The 22,108-nt window shown below is 37.7% G+C and overlaps 1 protein-coding gene across 5 annotated transcripts in view; it reads left to right on the forward strand.

The window, feature by feature from the left end:
* CACNA2D1 (calcium voltage-gated channel auxiliary subunit alpha2delta 1) overlaps window positions 1-22,108 on the forward strand; it is a 367,390-nt gene that overhangs the window by 51,667 nt on the left and 293,615 nt on the right. For all 5 annotated transcript variants that reach the window (XM_036401395.2, XM_036401394.2, XM_054514978.1 and 2 more), the window contains exons 2-3: window positions 797-878; window positions 18,004-18,120. In XM_036401395.2, coding sequence (XP_036257288.1) covers window positions 797-878; window positions 18,004-18,120 — 199 coding nt within the window. The remainder of the gene's footprint in view (window positions 1-796; window positions 879-18,003; window positions 18,121-22,108) is intronic.

The following is a 22,108-nucleotide window of genomic DNA, read 5'->3' on the forward strand; positions in this document are numbered from 1 at the left end:
ATGGCTGAGATAAATATGTTTATCTGTTCTAGGTTTCAGAGCAGAAAGCTGGCATAATGGCAGGGATAATGTGAGAGTTGAGTTGGATGTGAAAATTTCTGGCTTGGCAAGCAAGACAATCTTCTGAACATGGATCTTACTGGAATAAACTTTCACCATGGCTCCTTTCCTGCTAGAGGATGTGACATGGCACAGAAACTGTGTTGGATCCAATGCTTTTCCAGAGAGTCAGGTTTACTGGGCACAGGGAGCAGAGCAGGCACAGCAGCAAATCACTTGTTCCCTGGTGACAGCAGCCAGGAGCAAACGTGCCTTTCCAAAAGAGCTCGTGGCCACTGCTGCCTGCCCTGCTGTTGCTTCCTTGAAGAGAGGCTACAGGCCAGAAAATCCAGTGTGGTTTGTAAGCCTGCTTCCAGCTGCTGTTTTTCTCTTCACTGTCTGTTGGGAGAAGGACCTTGGGGCACTCAGGAGAGGCATTTGTGGGAGTGAGCTGCAGGGCAGGCAGGTTGTCCTGGCAGGGAGTGTGCCAGCTCTGTTGTGGGCATCTTTGCTGTAGCTTGGCTCCAGAGATATGATGGCACTCTTGGGTTTACAGGTGGCACAGCATGGTGGCCACCACAGACAGCTGTATGAACAGATTCTGGTCAACAAAGCTGAATAGAAGAAAAACCTCAAAGAGAACTCTTCTATGTTTTGTATTCAACTTTATCCCTTTTATTGTTTCTGTGCCATATGCTTGTATGCCATTTCCACTTGTCTGATTGGATGCCTCTGTTTTCTTTTCTGTTTTCTGCAGGATAAAAGCATGGGTGGATAAGATGCAAGAAGATCTCGTGACGCTCGCACGAACTGCAAGTGGGGTGGACCGGCTTGCTGAAGTAAGAGGTGTCCTAGGCTGCTGTAGCTAGAAACTGAAGGGCTTGCACCTTCTAGGCTTTACCATCATTTCATCCCAACATACAGAAATGGTTTTGGGGGATTAAACTCTGCAGTGCTTACTGGGAGAGAAATGAAGAACAGACATCCATCAATTCACTCTCAGTGTTGCAGTGCTTCCTCATTGATAATATTTAATCAGCTTTGCAGTATCAGACAGAAGGCTTGCCATTGTTGCAACACTTCCACTGAAGCAAGCACTTTTATGTTCTGTTTGTCAAATATGGTATCCAGGAAGCAACCATTCACAGTGGTGGAGAATTCTGCTCTCTATTAACAAGGGAACCTATCTTTCTGACACATATTTCATGAAATGAGGCAGCTTTGGTTAGCAGAAACACAGATGAGAATGAAAACTACTTTTATTCAGCTGTTCAATTTAACACCAAATTTGTTGTTTGTTTTAGAGAAGAATTTACAAATCTCTCATTGAGTTTTTTTTTGGTGTTATTCTTTTATTCATAGATGGTGACAACACATGTGCCCTTGCAGGAAAAATGAAGGCACAATTAAGAACATGTCAGAATTACACTGCCTATACAATTTTGTATGTATGCATCACAATCCAGTATACAACCATATGATCATACATTTCCCTCTCCCTATCCCTGCACAAGAGCTATGGCTCTTTCTTTGAACTGATGGATGTCTGATTTAAGATGAAGGGAATTTTGCTGCTGCATCAGGAAACTGAGCTATTGTTTGCCAGCAAAAGCCCCTGGTGCTGGGGAACTGGATGTGAAGCCTTGATATTTGGTTTTCAGAAAATTATTCCAAATGATCCATGAAATGGATAGCAGAGGTTTGAGCAGATAGCTTCAAATGGTTTTTGAAGTGTTAAGAGAAACACAGAGAAAAAAATAATGTGTGAAGTTGTCAGATTTAGCATTGTGTGTTAATGTATTCCTTTGACCTTAAGGACCTTTTGCTCAGACATTCATGTCTTGTGTGTATCCTGTCCCAGAAGGACATTTTGTCTTTACTGGCTCTAAGAGGGGGTTGGATGATTAGCTCAGATGTCCATTAGCTCAGATGAGATCACCACTGTCTTATAAAAGGAAGGGCTATGTCACTGCATGCACAATGAACATAAATGAAGATTGCAGAATTTATTTTAGTTCTGGCCTTTCCTAATATTTGACTGCATCATATTGCAACACAATTTAAGGCAGATGCTTTAGATGCGTGTTTTAATCTTTAAAAACCATAAAAAAACTGAAAACAAAATCTTGAAATCCCAACACAAGTCATCAGATTTGTACAAGCATTGGTTTCCAATACAGAAATGCCTAGCACTTGAGCTTCCTGAGGAAATGAAAGATTTGGAAGCATGGAACTGTCATTGGAGTTTCTGCAGGAGGATTTCACATGTATCTGCTGACAGAGAACAAAAAGAATTGCAAATCATCAGTCTCCAGGTTCTGGTGGGGACTTTCTGCTACAAGTCCATTTTTGCTTATCTAATTTAGGTGATCTGGTCTGTTCTGCACTTGCTGTGTCTCTTTTTCCCCTTCCATTCAGCATCTTGCTACTGATTCACCATTCAGCTTTCCATTCCTTTCCTGCTGTGTTGCTTGGCTGTCTTTCATTTCTCCTCAACCTATGCTATGTTTCTGTCTTGGCTCCTGTCTTTGCTGCTTCACCAGTCTGCCTTTCTATTTTACACTAGTTTCTTGTCTCTATTTTAGGATCTTTCTCCTCAGCTTTTTCCAGATCAGCACCTCTCTCTTAACTCATTCTTTTTTCTTAGCATTTCCAAAACATTCTGTCCAGGTGTGTGTGGCCAGCCTGTCACAATATTCTCATCTCTTCTCCTCCACAGGAATTTCTCTTCCCCTTTCTCACATTTCCCTCCATCACTCATTCTCAGTCCCAGACCCGTAATTTTCTCCTGTATGATTTTTCTATTTCACCTTCCCTTCCAGTCTCACTTTCTCTTTACTCTTTGCTTCCCTTTTCCAGTCCATTATATCCTGTTTCCATATCTCAGTCTCTTGCCCTTTGTCCTTCATTCAGTTTTCCTTTCCTCCTTCTCCCACTGTGTAGACCTGAGAGACCACAGCCAAGTCTGACCTTGAGCTGCAGAGGAGGTGGGACATTCTCTAGGAGTGATGTTTCTGAGTTAAAATACACCTGCATTCTCAGCAATTTAGCTGATTAAATCTCTGCAGTGATCTGCAGGTCCTTTTCAGGCTAATTTTTTTTTAACACTGAAGATTTAAATATATCTTTAAAAACACAGCATTGAGGTTTTAATCTACAATGAATAGGTAACAGGAAAATGAGTTACACAGGGTTTCTAACTGGACCAAAACAATGAGTTAATGTCTCAACCATTTTGCTATGCCTTCTTGTGTAAGGACCACATAGTAAAATAGATAATGAAAAGCCAAGAGATTGATGTTTCATTCTTTTTTTCCCCTGAGGAAAATGTTAGTTTTTGTTGTTAATATTTGGCAAATTTGCAAGCTGCTAAACAGTCTTATAATGAAAACTACTGGGAAAGCCTAATAATCTGTAGTGCTACCAGCTTTGCCACAGTGACGTTCATGTGGACAAAAACAAAAACATGAGTGTGTGAATACTATAGGTAAGTTTCTTTTGAAAAGCCAGAATTTACAATAGACTTCAAGGAAATAGTGTTATCTCAGATGATGTTCACAAGATGGTCGATATGTGCTGTAATCCCAGGATTAAAAGCATGAAAGGGGGATGTTTCCATGTAAAATATCCCACTATATCAAAGCCATGTGTTTGACCTACGTGCATGATGCCTTTTTCTAGACATGAGGTTTTAATTAGCTCTCTTGGCTGCAAGGGAAAACACAAAGCCCTGCAAGGTGTAACCCATGCACTCTCCCACTCTCTTCTTGTTTGCAGGCTATTGTCACTTGCCCATTTCTGAATGACATCTTTTTTTTTTTTTCTTGCTCACTGCCTATTAACATTTAGTTAGATCTTTCTGAAATGAACCACAATCTTGGAAAAATTGAGACTACAAGACATGAAAAACAGCATGCCTGCATGCTTGTCCCTTTTATTCACAGAATTTGCCTTCAGATGCTCAAGCTTTAAAAATGCTTACAGTCAGATTGAATTTTCAGCTTTTTTTCTGATTTATTTCTTCTTCCAGCTCCAGAATTATTTGGACCAAATCTGTAGTCTTCATGTAAACTTGAAAAAATAAATAATTTGTTTGGGTTTTCTGCCTCTTTTCTCTCTAAAAGCAGAATGAATAATATAAAAAGAAGGAGCAGATTGCTCCTATTATAAAATAGTAAATAAGACTTTCTGTCAAAAACTGTAATAATCAGATTGGTAGGAGAAATGTCTTCCCTTGTTCTAGGGAAAATTAATTTTAATTTTGCCAAGTGTGAGATTAAAGCTCAAAGCTCTTAGCAAGAACATGTAACAGATTATAACCATTTCACAGCCTGGTCAATCTTTCCCAGAGTCAGGGGAAGAATTCCCAGTGATTCAGCTGAAGTCAGGATCTGTGTCTGCTTTGTGCAATTAAGTCTTCTGTGTAGATCTCTAAAGTGACCAAGATAGCTCTCAAAGTAGCACAATTAATGTGTTCTCATCTTGAGTGAATTAACATAAACCAGAGCTTTTTCAATTAGCTGCAATGCTAATGGTGCTCCCATAATTTGCTGAAAGTATCTGGGGGTTCATCAGTGCTATTTGTGCTTGGATATGCCTTGGATGTCTGGGGGTCTCTGTGCTGCAGGGAAATACACTGAACAATGGTCTCTTCTGCAGAACTACAATTTTTTTTTTTTTCCATGACCATGAGGAAGTGGGATAGGAGTACTACCTTAATTCTCAATTATTTTGATTTTAGACTGGGAGAAGTTTTGAGCAGAAGGGTGTAGGTGCACAGTTTGTGGTAATTGGGATGGGGCTGTGGCTGATCCCCATCCCCAATGGGCACAGCTGTGAGCAGCAGGTGAGCAGCACTGACAGCAATGAGCCAGGGGGTGCCCAGGTGTGCTACCAACCACCAAGGGGAGCAGAGGGCACACAGGGGCAGGGCATCAACATGGGGGGGTATAAAAGGTTGGGCTAAAGGACAAGAAGGGCAGATGCTTGCAGCCTTCCAAAGTGATACGGTGCTACTATGTATGGGCAGATGCTCCAAGCCTGCTGAAATTGGATGGTGATACTCGTACACCATGCTGTGTATGGTGCCTGTCTCAACTGGGACATGCTGCAACAGAAAGGATGTAAAACTCAGAGTGTAATGTGTACTTACAGAGGAATAATAATAATAAAAAAAAATAGATGGCCAATAAAGTCAGATGAGGTATGTGAAAAGGGGATAGCTGTCCTGTTGAGATCAGTACCTTGGTAAGAGTCTAATTTAATCTGCAGGGTGGACATAGATAACCAGGGAAAGTATTTTTTGTATTTAAGGTGTTTGAATTCAACATATACTAAATTTCATGGAATCATATTTAAGGAGAAGAATCTCCTCAGAAGAGGATTCCCTTTTCTTTCTTCATTGACAGTTTTCTTAGAGTGATTTGGAATCACAATCTTGTCCTAGTGACTAACCACTCTTTCTCCTGTTTTTGCATATATAATGCAGTCATTGCAACTCTCACTAATCACAACTTTTGAAAATACCTGAATAGCAAGGATAAACAATAATATATTAATGAATATTCCACATAGTGTTTAAAAAAGACAAAATATTTGGGAGTTTAGTTCAGTAGTGATTCTGCCTCTGAAAATATTAATACGTTTGTGTTGATGCACGTTTCATCATAATACCTTTTCTCTTGTTAGCAATGATGACAGCAATATAATTAATGCCTGTAAGTAAGAAAAACTGCAAAAGAAAGTTTAGATGCCCTTAAAATTAGGAGTTTTACATTGAGGCTACTCTTATCCACAGCCTGCAAAGTAGCATAACTGGGGTAGAAGAAACAAGGAGCTGGAGAGGCAGGTGAGAGCTGTTTATTGTGATGCCCAAAGGAGAGATGGTGGGATTGGGGTGTCCTGCAAAGGACCAGGAGTTGCACTCCATGATCCCTGTGGGCCTCTTCGAATTCAGCACATTCTCTGGTTCTGGGATGCTCTCTGGGAATGGTCTCAAAATAGTCTTCCAAAAATAGATTTAAAGCACATATTTAAATCCTGCTTTTTTGGACATGACTATGAGTTCAGGTGAGATCTGGGAGAACTCCAACTTGGATGTAATACCAGTGTAATATCCCCATTACAGTAATGCAATGATTGCTTCAACAAGGCAGGAAGTCGGGACTCAAGATGCCAAAATACTCAGCTGGTTGAAAACTGGCAGAGCTCCACTGGCTGCAGTGGATTACACTAATTTACATTTGCTAAGAATCATGACTAACAACGTTTGATTTACTAGCCAAGCAGGTAAAAAGTATTAAAAAGGAACCCCAACAGATTTTTATACAAAAAGCAGAGGCTGTTGCTGCTGTAGTTGCCCAGCTGAAGAAGGTACTGTCCTTAGTCCTTCCTAAGGATTTTTTTCCCCTAAAAGAGCAAAGGGAATGTTTTAAGGAGGTGTTGTATGTACAGCTGGAGACTTGGAAGCAGGAATACAGGACACACAGGAAAATCTTGTCCTGTGTGCTTCTTTCTTTAACTGTCTCTCAACAAAGCACAACTTAGTATATTTTCTTGGTTTTATAAGTATTATGTTAAAAAAAAAACAAAACAAAACAACAAAAACAACAGCAACAAATAGTCATGTAATTGTCATTTCAGCTTAAGAAGGTTCATGTAACTTTGCTTACCCATGAACTCTCTGTGTATTCAGGCATCATGAAGATGCTCTGGTGTGAAGGATACATGTTTTCTACAGAGCAAATAGACTGTTAGAAATAAATAAATTAAAAAAAAAAGAGTAGACAGTAGCTACTGTAAAGTCCATGTAGCAAAATAAATTCTGAGATTGATCTCACTAGCTGCATTTCTCAGTAAGTATTTGGTCTTTGAAAAGACAAAAATATGTACAAAGACACATTCTGGTCTAAAAATTAGATACCTCAGCATACAGGAAAAAAAAAATAAAGGTGAAGAACCTCCTGAAGTACAGAATTAAGTAAGTACATAGTTCCATTTTCATGAAAGTATGCACAACTTCCATTTTTACATAGAATGTTCACAGCAAAGACTCATGACTAAGCTAATTGACAGCTCATTTAATCTAATAAACTACTACAAGTATGCTTCTGGACTCCAGCTCTAAAATACCTCTAGGCACAGGGAGAGAGAAGGAGGGGAACCCTGCAGTACCCAGACAGGAAGGCCTTGGATTAGACAATCTGCCTTAGAGCAATGCATGAGCTTGTCTGTTCCAAACTGATTGAAGAGAATCCTCTTTTACAGAAACACTGAATTAAAAAATGTGGGTCTGTGTAAAGAGCTTTGATGTGACAAACACACTGGAGCTTCTCTATGGCTGTTACACCAGAAAAATGCCATCTTGTGCAGAGTAACCTTTTCAGGCAATGGCAGAAATGAACGAAGCATCAGATAGAGGCAATTCCAAGGAACTCCACTCCCTGAATCTGTTTGCTTTTTGATAAATCTCTGCAAAAACAATCCATGCATGATGTTCATAAGGCATGCTGTTATTAGGAGCTGTAGAGTGAATCCATATAGGCTGATTGGCCTGTAAATAATATTCCTACTGAGATAATACTAATACTCATAATATATGACACTAATAATACTGTTTCATCCTACAAAAGAAAAAGAGGTATGGGTGTATGATATGTGGTGATGAGTTTCATTCACCAAATGAGTCCACCAGCAATTGTCAGAAGATTGTTATTTATTTTGTCTTTTGAATGTTGTTTTACAATAATTAGCTGTTCTTTAGTGAACAGCCCAGCTGAGATCCTGCAGGAGCACATTTCATCCCTTGCTCAGAGTGAGGTCTGTGTGCTCATGCACAGATGGTGTGAGTCTGCTCAGGCACTCACATTGGCAGCAGCTTCCCAGGCCACACTTTCAGCTTTCCAGGTCTTGGATCAGTCTCTGGAGTTTAACTGAGATGAATGGCTTGTAAGAAAGACTGATCTCTGATTTGAGCTGCCCTGGAGCAGGGATGTTCAGGAAAGCTTCCTTCTGCCAGAAGGAATTATAACCTGCAGTAACTTTCTGTTGGGTTCTACAGATTTTAGCTTAATTAGTTTTAGAAGCTCTGTTCTAGAAGCCCTACAGACACACCACTGACAGACCTAGAGAGGCCCTCATATAGTGCTTGTCTTGTTCATTCATTATCTGTGTAGAGGTGTGTGCAAGGGGAGGCTTTAACAGCTTACCTAAAATTCATGTAAGACTTGGATCTGGAAAATCTTCCCTATTGTCGTAGTAATTGCCTGCAATTCCTGCTAAAGAAAGTGATTTGGCAGGTAATTTAGCAGTAAACACTTTCATTTCTACTATTTTTCTCAATGATTGGCATGATATTTATGTGGTTCTTTCTTTACATTCATAAAGTAAATTGACTGTATTAGCAAAAGCTTTATAAAAATTTGGATTTATAATTTGAAAAGATTAAACAGATAGATACGTGGAGGTGAATATTCTATTTATTTTTACTAGCTCTATTATTTATTTATTTATCTATTTATTATCTATTATTTATTATTTTAACTACTGTATGTATCAAGTTGGATTTGATTTGTATATGCTTGACCCAGAGGCAAAGAATTTTCTAGCTCCTGCTATTCTCTGATGAGCTAGCAGATGGACCTAGGTGATTTATGGACACATTCCAAAATATGCTATACTCACCCTTGTTAAGGTTGAAGTAATGGAGAGTTTTATGATTAAGAAAAGTAATAAGAAGACATGCAAGACTGATTTTTTTTTTTTTAAGATAGTTGATTTTAGGAATAACAACCCAAATTATTATATTTGGTGAACATTGCTCTGGAGGTCCTGGCTGTGGACTTTGTAAGTTTGAATTTCATTAGAAAATGAAAATTTTGATTGAAATGTTATGAATGCCATAGATTCTGATGAGTTTGTCACTATTTTGACCCTGAATTTCAAGATACTTCTGACATATAAATAATAATGTATTGTGCAGTCCATCCTTCTTCATCCCTGAAAATGTAAAATGTAACTGATACCACAACACTTGCAGACACAACTGGTGTAACTATACTTTCCTGTATATCTTGGGTGTACTCTCCAGTGCACTAAGAAAGGAAGGCAAGTGTTTAAATGAGTTAAATTTGGGAAATAAAGAAGTCTTCTATTCATTCAAATTGTGCTACTCAGAGAGGTTCACAATGACTGATCTCAAAACTCAGAAATGTGTTATATTCTTTCTTTTCTCCTTTTGTCTCTTTTTGTTGTCTCAGTGAAACCAAATACTAAGCAACTTTTTTTGAAATATAAAGTAGAGAAGACTTTTTACCCACATAAACCAAAACTACATTTTTATATAATCTTGAAATGGAAATTCAAACAAGTCAACTATTTTGAAGTTCTTGAAGCACTTTTATCCTCATTGAGTCACCAGTTTTATATTTGCTGAAACTTCCTTGATTTCAGGCCGTATTTATGGGTCATTCTGGTTGTCTACAAATGAAGTTTTTCACTGAGGTACAGTTTTTTATGTCGTTTTTCTAAGGGAAAAATGGGAAAAATGATAAAAAGAGAGCAACTCTATTTAGCTTTTAAAATTAACTTAGAAATGTGTAACAAAATAGGTATCAGAAAGTTTGGCTGAGTGAGTCCATGAAGCCAGCCTCTGAAACACATGAATTCTTTCTGGCATAAATAGGCTATTGCACACTATTCACATTTGTCATTCCTAAGGTGGGGACACCACTCTGCTGTCCCTGAGAGGGGTGTGGTGAAGGGGAGGGAGGTCGGGATTATTTTTAGAATAGAATTATGAAGGGTATGGTACAGTGAAATGTGGTAATTTCAGATATTTCTTGAGGAGTCAGAGTCCCTTTAACAGAGTTATAGTAATGTATGAGATGGTTTAGCCTGGTCAGGGACTCCCAAAGTTATTCACAGTTTTTTTTTTAACAATGTATGTCCCATTTGAGGTGTACCACTGCCACTGCCATGTTCTGTGAGCAACCAAATACCAAAGCTGCAGGCATTAAAAGTAGAATTATCCAAACTAAATTCTATTGAGTTTACACATTGCTGACCAGTGATGAGATGTCAGAAAATGAAATCACTTTAAAAAAATGCAAGCTGAGAAATTTAAATACACATCTGCACGTTTTCTTTGTAATCCGAATGGAAATTAAGAGGTTGTCAAAACACAGGCAGCCTCATTTGCTATTTGCAGTTGCAAATACTCTACTCTACTCCCTTAGCAATAAACTGACATTTTGAAGCTTTCCTTCTTCCAGCAAACAAAAGCAGCTGTAAGTCACTAAGAATAGGTGGCTGCATTAACAAAGCTTGCTCAAGCTCAAGGGAAGAGGCGGCCTAATATTACTGTAGCTTTAATTACTGTTTGCTGATCTGGGTAATCTTTGATCAAAGCACCATTCTTGAGTAATTTATAATGTTCTGTTGGCTTCAACAGTAATAAATTCTGTCCTAATGGTACTTATATTCAGATTCTTTTGTAGAAGCTGAGAGTAAAATTAAACATTTTCTTTAAAAAAAAAAATCACACACTAAACCAAACAAAACCCCAAACATTAGAGTTAATAATTTTCTAAGTCCTGTGGTTAGTAAAAAGCAAAAAAAAAAAAAAAAAAAAATCTGCTCAAGTTAAATTCCGATATTTAAAATTAATTTTGGGGAGAGAGTCAGTAGATGACAAATTGCTAGCTAGATGACAAATTAATAGCTAAGGTAGGCCAAAATTTCCTATGAATAAGTGAATTTTTAGAAATTACATAAGTGCCCATTTCCAGATATACCAGAAGTGCAGAATAAATGTGAAACATTTTCTTCCTATTGTTCTTCTTCTGTTACAGGAAAGATCCACTTGTACTCATGAATTGGTATTTTTGAGTTCTTACTCAGTCTCAGCTAAAAGCCTGAGTTAAAACTGCTATGAAACCAATAAATGATGTCCTCTTGTTACTTAATAAGTATTCTTATCACTAGGAAACAAAATTGAATACCTTAAAGTACCTTTTCTTAACAAAGAGGGATGTAAAATCTGCTTTTCCTGTGTAAAGTAGTAGAAGTACAAAGCTGAACTCTTGTTTTATCAAGGTTTAAATACAAAGTGGCAATTACAAAAATTGCTGCTTAATTTGCAAGTCCTCTGGGCTACTCTATTAATTATCAACAATCAAAAGGGGCTGATGATTCCTACAAAGTGTGCCTGATTATGTGCTTCCCTTTGAGTAGGCACCTGAGTGAGCCCATTGACTCTGGCACTGCTTATCCTCTCTCTGCTGTTAACTGAGCCATGAGTGGTCCCAGCACCTTGCAGAATTCAGTCTGAGTGTTTTGCTTAGGAATGAATGAACTTGCTCTGATAATTGTTGTTTTTTTCCCTAACCTGCGCGTCACCACTGTGGTAAGTGACGGTTTCCAGCACATCAGCTGCCCTGTCACTTGTCATCCCAGACCTTCAGAGCACTCAGTGACCAGGCAAGTGACTCTGAAAAGCAGCAGCTACACTGAACCACTGGGGTGGTTTCCTCCTTTGTGTTGTTGCCATGAATTCCAGGAATGAAGGCATCTGTGAGTTGCTAGGGAGCAGCTGTGATCTTATTTATACACTATATGGAGCAGAGAGTAAGACCTATAAAAGACTTAGTCCTTTGAACACACAGAATGCTTCTTAGAAATGAGTGCTTTTCAATGAGCTTCTCAATTAATTGCTTCTGATTAAAAGAAGTGTCTTGTGAGAATGAAAAATAGTCTGGCATGTATATAGAAATAGAAACTATTAATATAACTTTGGGAATAAGATACTCAAGTAAGAAGATAGAATTTTGTTAGGCTGGGCAGATCATATTCTTTTTGGCTACTAAAATTTCAGTTAAAGGAGAATATCTGCAATAACAAAAAAGTTAGATATTATAATATATGATATTATAATATATGAAAATATAATATAATAATGATATAATGTAATGCAATATAAAATTAGAAAGTGGTTATTTATTTTTTCTGACTTCTGCTCCCAGGATCTTACCATGTTTTTAGATGTCTGTCACATGACCTCTTCTTTCTGCTTTTCTCTCAGAAATGAGATCATGATGTAACTTCATGGCATTGGTAAAAACAGAAACTGAAATTACAAAATATATATGTGTTATTAGTTGATATTTTGTTAGCTAAAAAAAAGTTATTTAAACAGAAAGTTTTATTCTTTAAAACATTGAATATTTATTAATAGAACTATAATTTATTTATTTATATTTTAACATTACTCAAAATATCAGTAAGACATGAACTTTTTTTTTCAGCTGAGGACTGGACTGAAATGGAGCTGATGGCCCAGGGTACAGGCAGAGGTTCCTGCTGAGACAGGTCTGGATCACTCAGCCCTGGTAGTGCCACAAAGTGGTGGAAAACAGGAGACTGGAAGGACCAGGGGGAATTGGCAATGGGAGTGCCTTTCCAGAAGTGAGGAGTGGGCAGAAAGAGAATACTTTACTCAGCATTTATTTAAGTTTCACTCTGTTCAGAAGGATAAAAAAAAATTAAATAGGTTAATTACTTTAGTGCACAAGCTTGTAAATCCTAGGTCAAGATTTCACAAGTACTGTTGGTAGTTTGGTGTGGTTGATTTCAGAGGACATGGGGGAAAATCCAGCACAAAGTTTTGGTTGATTTTACTGCAAGCTCACCACTATTTTTGAGCAGTAGATTTTGCCATCATGGCAGTCTCCAGCTGGTCTAGGCTGACAAAAAAGCATTTGGTGCTAAGGCAGTGGTTGTTGACAGAGATGTCTCAGCCCAGCTGAGCTAAGTGGTCTTGAAAGGAGTATTGAAATAATAAAAGCATCCATGGATTTACCTTGTACAGATAAGCATAATTGGAATTGTTGAGCTATTTATTTTCTCTTTTCCAAAGCTGGAAAAATTACAGTGATTTTGGTTAACTTTTGAAATTCTGGGTTTGAACTTCTGAAGACATTGGCTGATATGATTTCTACGTCCATGGAAGCATTCAGTGATGGAAATGAGATTGGCATGTTCATGTCCTATGTTTGGGCCCTCAGCCAAGTTACCACTGCCTGAAGGAGAGGCTCTGTTGTTTTTAAACTGGGTGACTCACATGTTCAGAGCAAACAAGCAAACAAAGAGGCAAAGGAGTTCTACTGCAGTTGAAAATAATTCTTTTTCTGAGAGTGATACAGCATGAGGGCTGTTTAAATGAATTTTCAGTGCTAGGGCCAGCCCAAATGCCTGCCACAATGCAGCAAGAGCCATGTAATAACGTCTTTCATTCTCTCTCAATTTATGCAGAAGTGTTTGACTTGCCCTGGCGAGCTTGGAGGGAAGCAAGGAGAATGTCTCTTTGTGAGAGATTTATAAACATGTCCTTGAAGGCTGAACAGAGAGGGGCACGTTCTGCTGAGGAGCTGGCAGTTTTTCTAATCTTTGTCACATTCAACTATTGTTGTGTTGCTTCACCTTAATGTGACTCTCTCCATCATGTTCTCTCCCCTAAAACCTTGCAGTTCATTATGTGCAATTTTAATATAGTCTTTTCTGAATAAAGAAGTGCATGACTATTGACTTCAGAAAAGAATTAAAGTATTTTTGTGCTGTGACCTTACAGGCTTTGCTTAGTCATGCAATGAGGCTTTATTCTGTGACAAGTGGCAGGGATTTACTGGCAATTTGGAGATCTTGTAGCAAAATATTATTGATAAAAGTACTAAAAAATAATTTAGATTTAAAAACCAATATAAACTTGCATTCATTTAGTTAAAGCAATTTAAGAAATTGTACTCAAATTAACTCCTTTTAACAGGCTATGGAGCCTGCCAAATAGTATTTTGTAAGACAAATGAGCACACCTTTGCCAATAACACCTTTTATGGCTATTTGAGATGAGCATTTGCTAATTTTGTGAGACTGCTAGGTGGAAACCTTGGGTAAGGAAAAGTTTGTCCCAGGGTGCCAAATCCCGAAGTGTGTATCCTGAAGTGTGTATTTCCCTGTGTAGTGTTGTGCTGAACTGCTGCAGTGCTAGAGTGAAATAAAGAAAAGGGTAGTAGGCAACAAATAAATTATGTACACACTTCCTAAATAATTAATGAATATTAGACTCTTCCTTGGTAGTTGAGACAGGTCTCACACTTTAGGAAAATAAAGAAGTGTGTGAAGTTCTAAGTAATTTCTGATGCTGTTTGTTCAGGAGCTTGCAGGATAAATCTTTTACTGGCAGTAGAAGCAGGGTAGATTGGTGCTCCCAGCCTTGCCATGGGATAAAACAAAGAAGGGGAGAAAGAAAGTCACTGATTCAGGTCTGTGTGAATCTTGTGTAAATCTCAAAGGGTTTATTTTGGGTGAGAGTTGTTCTGAATTTTATTTTCTTGAAATCACTAACAAATACAAGTTGTATTTGTCAAGCCTCAGTCAGGCTTTCTTAGTGGTAGGACCCACAATGCCTGTTATAAAAGTTTTAATGATGCTCCTATCTCTTGTAGTGATGATCTCCTTGTTATGTGATTCAGACTTTTGAATTTTCTCTGATAGCTGGTGCTGGAGAAGAAAGATGAAAATGTTTATTTTTTTTCCTGAAAATGTCCCAATGCTTTGATAGTCTGCAGCTTTCAAAGCATTCAAACTTGGGTATATAGGAATAACTTCCCTATAGGAATTGGGTGTGTGCAAAATGTGAGTGCTTTCAAAATGGTGTTTATAACATTTTCTGGAAGAACAAACTGGATACAGGGACAAAAGTACAAATTTTCCATCCAGGTTCTCAATTCATTACCACTATGGCTTACTGTGACTTTGCTCTACATTGAGCACAGCAAAAGAAGGACACAGACCTGCTGGAGCCAATCCAGCAGGACACAAAGATGATTAGAGAGATGGAACATCTCTCCTATGAGGAAAGACTGAGACAGTTAAGGTTGTTCATCCTGGAGGACTTTGGAGAGGCCTTATGGTGGCCTTCTAGTACCAAAAAATGGCTACAAGAGAGTTGGAAAGAGACTTTTTTACAAGGGCAGATAGTGACAGGGTGAGGGGGAATGGCTTTAAACTGAAAATCAGTAGGTTTAGATTGGGTGATAAGAATAAATTTGTTACTGTGAATGTGGTGAGACGCTCGCAAAGGGTGCTCAGGGAAACTGTGGGCTCCTGAAAGTGTTCAAGAAAAGCTTGGATGGGGCTCTGAGCAATCTGATCTAGGGAAAGGTGTCCCTGCCCATGGCTGTGAGGTTGGTACCAGATGATCATTACAGTCCCTCCCAACTCAGATCATTCTGTGGTTCTGTGATTAAGTCAAATAAGATTTTGTCCTTCTGGTTGGTGGTTGTGTGAGTGCAGTATGACATCCCCCTTAACTTTACCGAGGCTGCTCAATCACAGCCTGTTAGAAACCAGATTTCTCTAAGGGCTTAAAAATTTAAGAGAATCAGCGCTACAGCACTTGCTCTTACATATCTGGTCAGTGCAATCTCCAGGTCATCCCTGGCATCCATCTGCTTCAAACCTGCATTAATTGAACACATATTTCACTCTGCCTCTATGTGAATTTTCTTTTCTTATGGCTTGCCTAGTGTTTATCATGTTGAGTAAAAGATTAATTACTATGAAATGGCATTTTTGCAATTCTTTCTCCAAATTTTAGATTTTTTGCTTAATTGAAACCCCAAATGAAAAGGGTTTATACTGTTTTTTTATATTGCTTTCACCATTGAGTAGGAAATAATAAAGAGCAAGTGTTTAAAAAAATTTGGAAAAAAAGAGACCAGAAATAATTGAACAAAGGAAACCAATCAAACATTTTCACAAGTGAAATATATGAAGCTTTAAAATTGTTTTTAAAGTTATTATTTTAAAACTTCTGTGAAAATTATTTCATATTTTTTACACCATTACAAAATCTTGTTTCCATTTTTCTGTAAATTTAGTAACTTTTGATTAAGGTAAACTACATGCAGTCACAAATGAAGTTTAAAGAATTTGCCGTCACATATCTCTTTAAAGACCAAGACATCACCACCTGGTATATTGCAGTGTGTGTTCTTTGTGTGACCAGGGTGAATGTTTGTTGACAATGTGAAAACCTGAAAGTTTTACAAGATTTGATGGTCATTTTAATTTAGATGTTCCTCTGAAATTTCCTGTCTTGATTCAAATCATCAGGATCCATAAAACTGATTTTTACTCTTGCCTTGCCTGTGGGACTGGTCACAACAGTCAATTTACCTCTAAAATAGTTTGCTGACTGCAAATTTAAGATGTTTCAGAGAAAAAGGAATGAAATTCTGAAGTGATCAATTGTAGAATAAAATGGCTTTATTTTCAAATTTGTTTAATTAATAATTGGTTTATAGGCCAATCCTGCTATTAAGTTATGTCCTAAAAAATCCCCCCACCAACCCCCTACCCAACCCCTAAAATAAAACTAACCCAAAAAACCCAGACACCCCTCAAAAAGAGATTTTTGGGTTTATCTAGAGATAAACTTTTTGTATGGCTGTTTTGAAAATTGAGCACCTCAAAAGTATCCAGACTACAATCTGAGTTGATTAGGCTCTGTCATCTGTTTTAGTAGTTTTCTGCTCATGGTGCACTCATTTTTTTTAAATAATCACTACTATATGAGGAATAAAGCTTATTCCAATTGCTCAGTTACTGGTGGAAAGGAACGACTGCTGAAGGAAAATAAACAACAAACCAAGACCCAACATAAATCTCACAAAATTCGTAAGTGCTGAAGAGCTGTGGCAGCTTATGGGCCATGCCTGATAACAATTTGCATCTATAACTGCAGTTGTCAGAAAAGTTTTTGTGGTACTTATCAGCTCTAAGCACCAGAGGTGTAATGGGGTGAGTTTCTCTAAGGTCTCCCAAGGTTGAACCCCGGAGAGCTGGCGGGGCTGGCAGGCTCAGTGTGCTCAGCAGTTCTTTGGCTCTCGTGCTGGATGGCAGCCAGGGCATTAGTGCTGGACCGAGCCTGGAATGACTCCCCCGGAGACAGCACAGCCCCCGCCAGGCACTGCTACAGAGGCAAAGTGCTTGAGTAAACTCAGGCCATCTGTTGGCTGCATAAAATTAGTTTTCCCTGTTTGCCCATCAAGCTATAAGGTATCCACCTTTTTTTTTTTTTTTGTATTCCTTTTTTTCCACACCAAATATAGTATTTTTTTCTTTATTCAGTTCTAGTAGGACAGTGATAGGCAAATGCACTTTTTGCATCTTTTTTCTCCCTTCTTTCTTATGGTTACATGCTTTTCACTGTATGTCATTGATTAACAAATAAAATTATCCTCTTCATATACATGTTCTGCTTTGGAAACAGTTAATGGCTCCTCAGAGATAACCTTTATTCACAACAGGGGAGAAACATATTTAAATTTCCCCTCTTTCCCCTCATCTTTTTTCCCCATTTCCCCTTATTATTTCTGCTTTTCCCTCTTTTCCTCTTGCTTGCTCCTCCTTCTCTTTCCTTGTGAATACTAATATTCTATACTAATATACTATATATGAATAAACAGATAAGGGACTAAACTGATTAAGCATAACTTAAATGAATGAATTCAATGGGTATGTTTATATTTCATCTTTCAAGGAAGAATTCAATTCAGCAATAACTATTTTATTTGAAATTCAGTCATTTTAAAGGATCACCATTTTACTGCTCTCTTAGCACACCTTGGGAATCGGATTCCTTGAGCATTTTGCAGCTGGTTAGTTTGTCACTAAAACTGGTCAATTTTGAAGATTTATTAAATAATTTTTAGTATCAGCTTCAACCTCTCAGACAAAAAGGTGAACTACTTCTTTCACAGGGCCCAATTGGATTTTCCTAGCAGTAGTCATTACGAAGCTCCAGTAAGAACAGATGACATCTTGATGCCTCTTCTGTCAAGTCACTTGGCTTATTTTGAATGTGTACTGCCATTTTGATTTATTTCCGGTTTTTTTCTTTTGCAGATTTATTTGAAAAATGCAGCAATGTATACTGTAGAAGCAAACAACCCTCGTCAGCTTGTGGAAATTGCAGCCAGAGACATTGAAAAACTTCTAAGTAACAGGTCTAAAGCCTTGGTGGTGAGTACTAATGGTTCAAGTTTTCTATTTAGTATTTTTAAAAAATCTTTATTTACTATTGAAACATGCTTTCATGGTTATTTTTACTGCCTATACACTTAGAGGCAGTGTCAGTGTGATGTGAATAAGACATGGCATGCAGAAAGATGACTCCTGACTTCATGGTAAAAATGAACTCGTTTGTTGGCATAGGGCAGATGTTTATAATATTGACCGACAGATAGGAACCAGGGCCAAGGAAGAAATTAAGTTATAAATAGATTGGAAAATATTCCTCTAGGTGATGCACATGAATGTTTATGACTTGAAGATCACTGTATTTTATAGTCAGGAATGATCTTGGGGAAACAAGAAACAGGGCTTTTTTTTGTTGTTTTTTTTTTTTTATTTTTCCTAATTTGCTAATTTAACCTGTATTTCAATCATAATTTGTGCAAAGACCATGCTTCACTGGGACCTCACAATTCTTTATGCTTTAAATAAAAAGTATCTGTTTCTTTAAAGTTCTTTTGTCAGCAGTCCCTTTCTCAATTCTGTTCTGTACAACACCAGACCTGGGTCATTGCTTTGTATGGTTCCTACTGACCAAACACAGGGAGGGATTTGGATAAATTAATAAACACACTTCATTCAGAGTAGAACTATTAGAAGTAGGTTTAAAGGATGAAAAAGCAGGATTTCCTTGGGCAATTATATATTCATATAGGTGAATGTACCATTTAAAGTGAAAGAGAGGAGAAAAAGAGATTAATTCACCTAACTGTAGATGTCTACTCAGCTGGTTGTCCTAAGCTCATTTTTTTGTTCAGTGGAATAAAACAGACACTCCTCCACTCCAGGACTGACCTGACATTTTCTGAGTAAGACTTGAAAATGGGATGAACTATAACTGAGAAGAACTTCTCTCTTTCTCAGCTGGAGAAGCCTCAAACCTGAATGTCTATATTGTAAGTGTGTGAAGCTGGGGGAGATGAGTCCCACCCAAAGAGTCCTTTTATCAGTACAGTTTCATGCAGCTGAAGAATCAGTGTGAGTGAAACTGCTGCTGCTGCCCTGAGGACTCTCCTTCTTGTAGGCAATGCACAGTCTGTTGTCTGTGCCTAGGTACCACAAGAGGTACCCATTGTCCCGCCTTTGGTTCTCTTACCTAATACACCACGTGCATCAGTGTTATCTGTGCCAAAGCTTCTCTAATTCCTTCAAATTGCTTGAAAATAAGTCCAATATTTTTCTTGTTTTTCTCTTTTTCTTCAGTGGACATGTGTTTATGTGGCATTCTGTGGACTTTGTATTACTGTTACAAAACACTGTAAGTCATTTGCCGACCTTTGTGGATACAAAATTTTCCCCACCATTTTCCCTTCAACCCATATAAGTTTGATGTTTTTAAGTTATCACAGCAAAAGTTTATATTTTCTCAAAGCACAAGATTAATGTAGGGGTTTTTATATGGGTTTGTGGTGGTTTAATCTTAAAATTTTAAGAAAATTAAATAAGTAGCTCATGCTTACTTAAAGAAATATTCCAGAACAGTTTTTCTGTGAGTGTGGAAGAAGGGTGCCACCTCACTTTAGGGAAGCACATGGTCACATTTTGAAAAGGGTAGTATGATTCAGTTTCCTGAGGTGAAAGAAGACTAAATTAGGAGAAGGGTAGTCCTTTGGTCCAGTAGTTCCTAGCAGCTCAGATATTTATACTGACTTTTCTACTTGCAATTATCCCAGATGTATGCCAGAACTTTCAATGACTTCTGATTTTAAACATTCTTGTACATTTTTTATACACAGGAGACATTTATTATCTCCTGCACCTGATCTATTGATTTCTACTAAGATGATTTCTTCACCTTCCACATATATTTCTCTTTCTGCTTTTTACAAGGACTATCTTTATGCTGTCAGTTTATAAACTTTATGTAATGAGGCTGAATTATTTACCTGAAGTTTCAGTCTTCTTCAGTCTAATAGATCACATTTTCTCTGAAATCAGGAGTGGAGTCAAATGGAACTGTTATAATGACTGCACAGAGGTTTTACCATTGGGGCTAATATGAGTCAAAGTGTTAATTAAGACCTGAATCCTGAAAAAAGTGTGATGCAAGGGCATCAGGCATCCTCCAGTGATGCCATGAGGAAGGTTCCAGTGAATTACATCAACAGTGTTATTGTTCAGAGACTATCATACCTCAGGGATGTCATAGTTTTCTCTAAGCATGAGACACAAACAACCTTTGGGCAAGGTTATTATAAACAAATATCAGTGATGAATTTTCTAATAACAACTTGAGCCATAAGATCACCTTTAAATGAGAAATGTCTCTTGCATTCTGAATTATTTGTGTTTTCATGGAACTATGGGCTAGAAAAGTCTCTAGTAATGAGAGAAAATATTACCAGGTAAATGGGTATGAGTTTCTGTTTGACAGAAGCTTAAAACTGGTGGTTGAAATAGGTACCTAGCTGAGGAAGGAGAAAGGGGGAAGACCTCTTCTGAACTCACAGGGCTTTCCTAGGTTACTTTTGCTAGGAAATATAATGCATAGAAGAAAAAGTTAGGATGAAAAGAAAATGGTATAGTTTCTAGCAGAGTGCAGTGGACAAAGAGAGTAGTATGAGTAGTGAGGAAGGAGACAGACAACAGCCTCCTAGTGAAGTGTCTTGCAGTGGAGCCTGTTGCTGAAATAGTGAACATATCTTTTATAGCTTTCTGCTGTTTATTATTGTGTATTTGTCTGGCCTAACCCTAATGAACACCCCTATTTCAATATAATGGATTCCCATATGCAAATGGTCCTGCAAGGAACAAGGAATTGGGCTTAATGATTCCTCTGGGTCCCTTCATGTAGAGGGATGCAATATAAGAAAATAAAAGTAGTATAGAAAGTAATCTTACCCCTTAAGGGGTTTCAGCTGAGCCAATTATTAGAGATTGGGAACAGGCCTGACTTTAACAGGCCACAACTGTGGCCAATAAGAAGAGTGTTGTAAAAGAGTGGATTGGTTGGTTGAGGAGTCACTTGGCTCCTGTGGGGACAAGGGAGAGTCAGTGCCTAGAGGAGATGCCTGTGAGAAACATCAAGGAGGTACAAAACTCCAGCAGTGTGGAGCCCTTGCAATGTAATAACAACACCTTCAAACTCAGGATATTCCATAATTCTACAATTTTATGATACTATGGAGAAGCTAATATTCTGTCTCTGTGTAAATGGTGGGTACAGATGAGCTGTGCTACGTTGTACCCTGCATCCTCAGGTGTGTGCTGGCAGATGGGTGGAGGTTTCACTGAAAATGTACCTTGCAATAACTATTGGCAGAACTCACAAAGCCTCTCCAGGGATACCAACAATAATATGCCTAGCCCATCGGGCTGTCTGGCACCCAAATTGTTCATTTTTGCTGGACTTGGCTTCAGTTTTAGCATTCCTACCTCATTCCTGAGTGCAATAGATTTCTGGAGCTATGTAGATCATGCTAATGGATCAGAATCTTTTCATTCCGATGGAAAATTTGGAAGATACTAATACTTATTTGATGAGTATCAATAGAAATGCTAAATAGAGTACCTGACATTGTACTATATTTATAAAACATGATTTGAGTAGTTACAAATATTTCTTCATTGACTATACAAAATCAAACCCTTTTAAAGTTATTAATATCAAAGATGGATTACTAATACTTTTTTATTACTAATGTAAAGTACTGTAGTAGTCTTAAGATTTGCAGAGATTTTAATTTTTTTGGTCATACTTTAAAATTAGAAAGGTATATTTTAAATACTTCTGAGGTTTTGTTTACAGTTTATGCATTGCATCATGAGGGTAATTAAGTATATATTTAAATTTTGTTTATATAACATATTCAATGTTATATAAAGAAATTTTGTTTATATAATGTATTCAATTTATAAAAAGTAATATTTGGTCCAGTGCTACAGACCAATTTAAACAGCAGCTTCACTCCTGTGCAGTATGAAGTTGGTAGCTGTG

This window comes from Molothrus ater, chromosome 5 (genome assembly GCF_012460135.2).
Source record: "Molothrus ater isolate BHLD 08-10-18 breed brown headed cowbird chromosome 5, BPBGC_Mater_1.1, whole genome shotgun sequence".
Lineage (NCBI taxonomy): Eukaryota > Metazoa > Chordata > Aves > Passeriformes > Icteridae > Molothrus > Molothrus ater.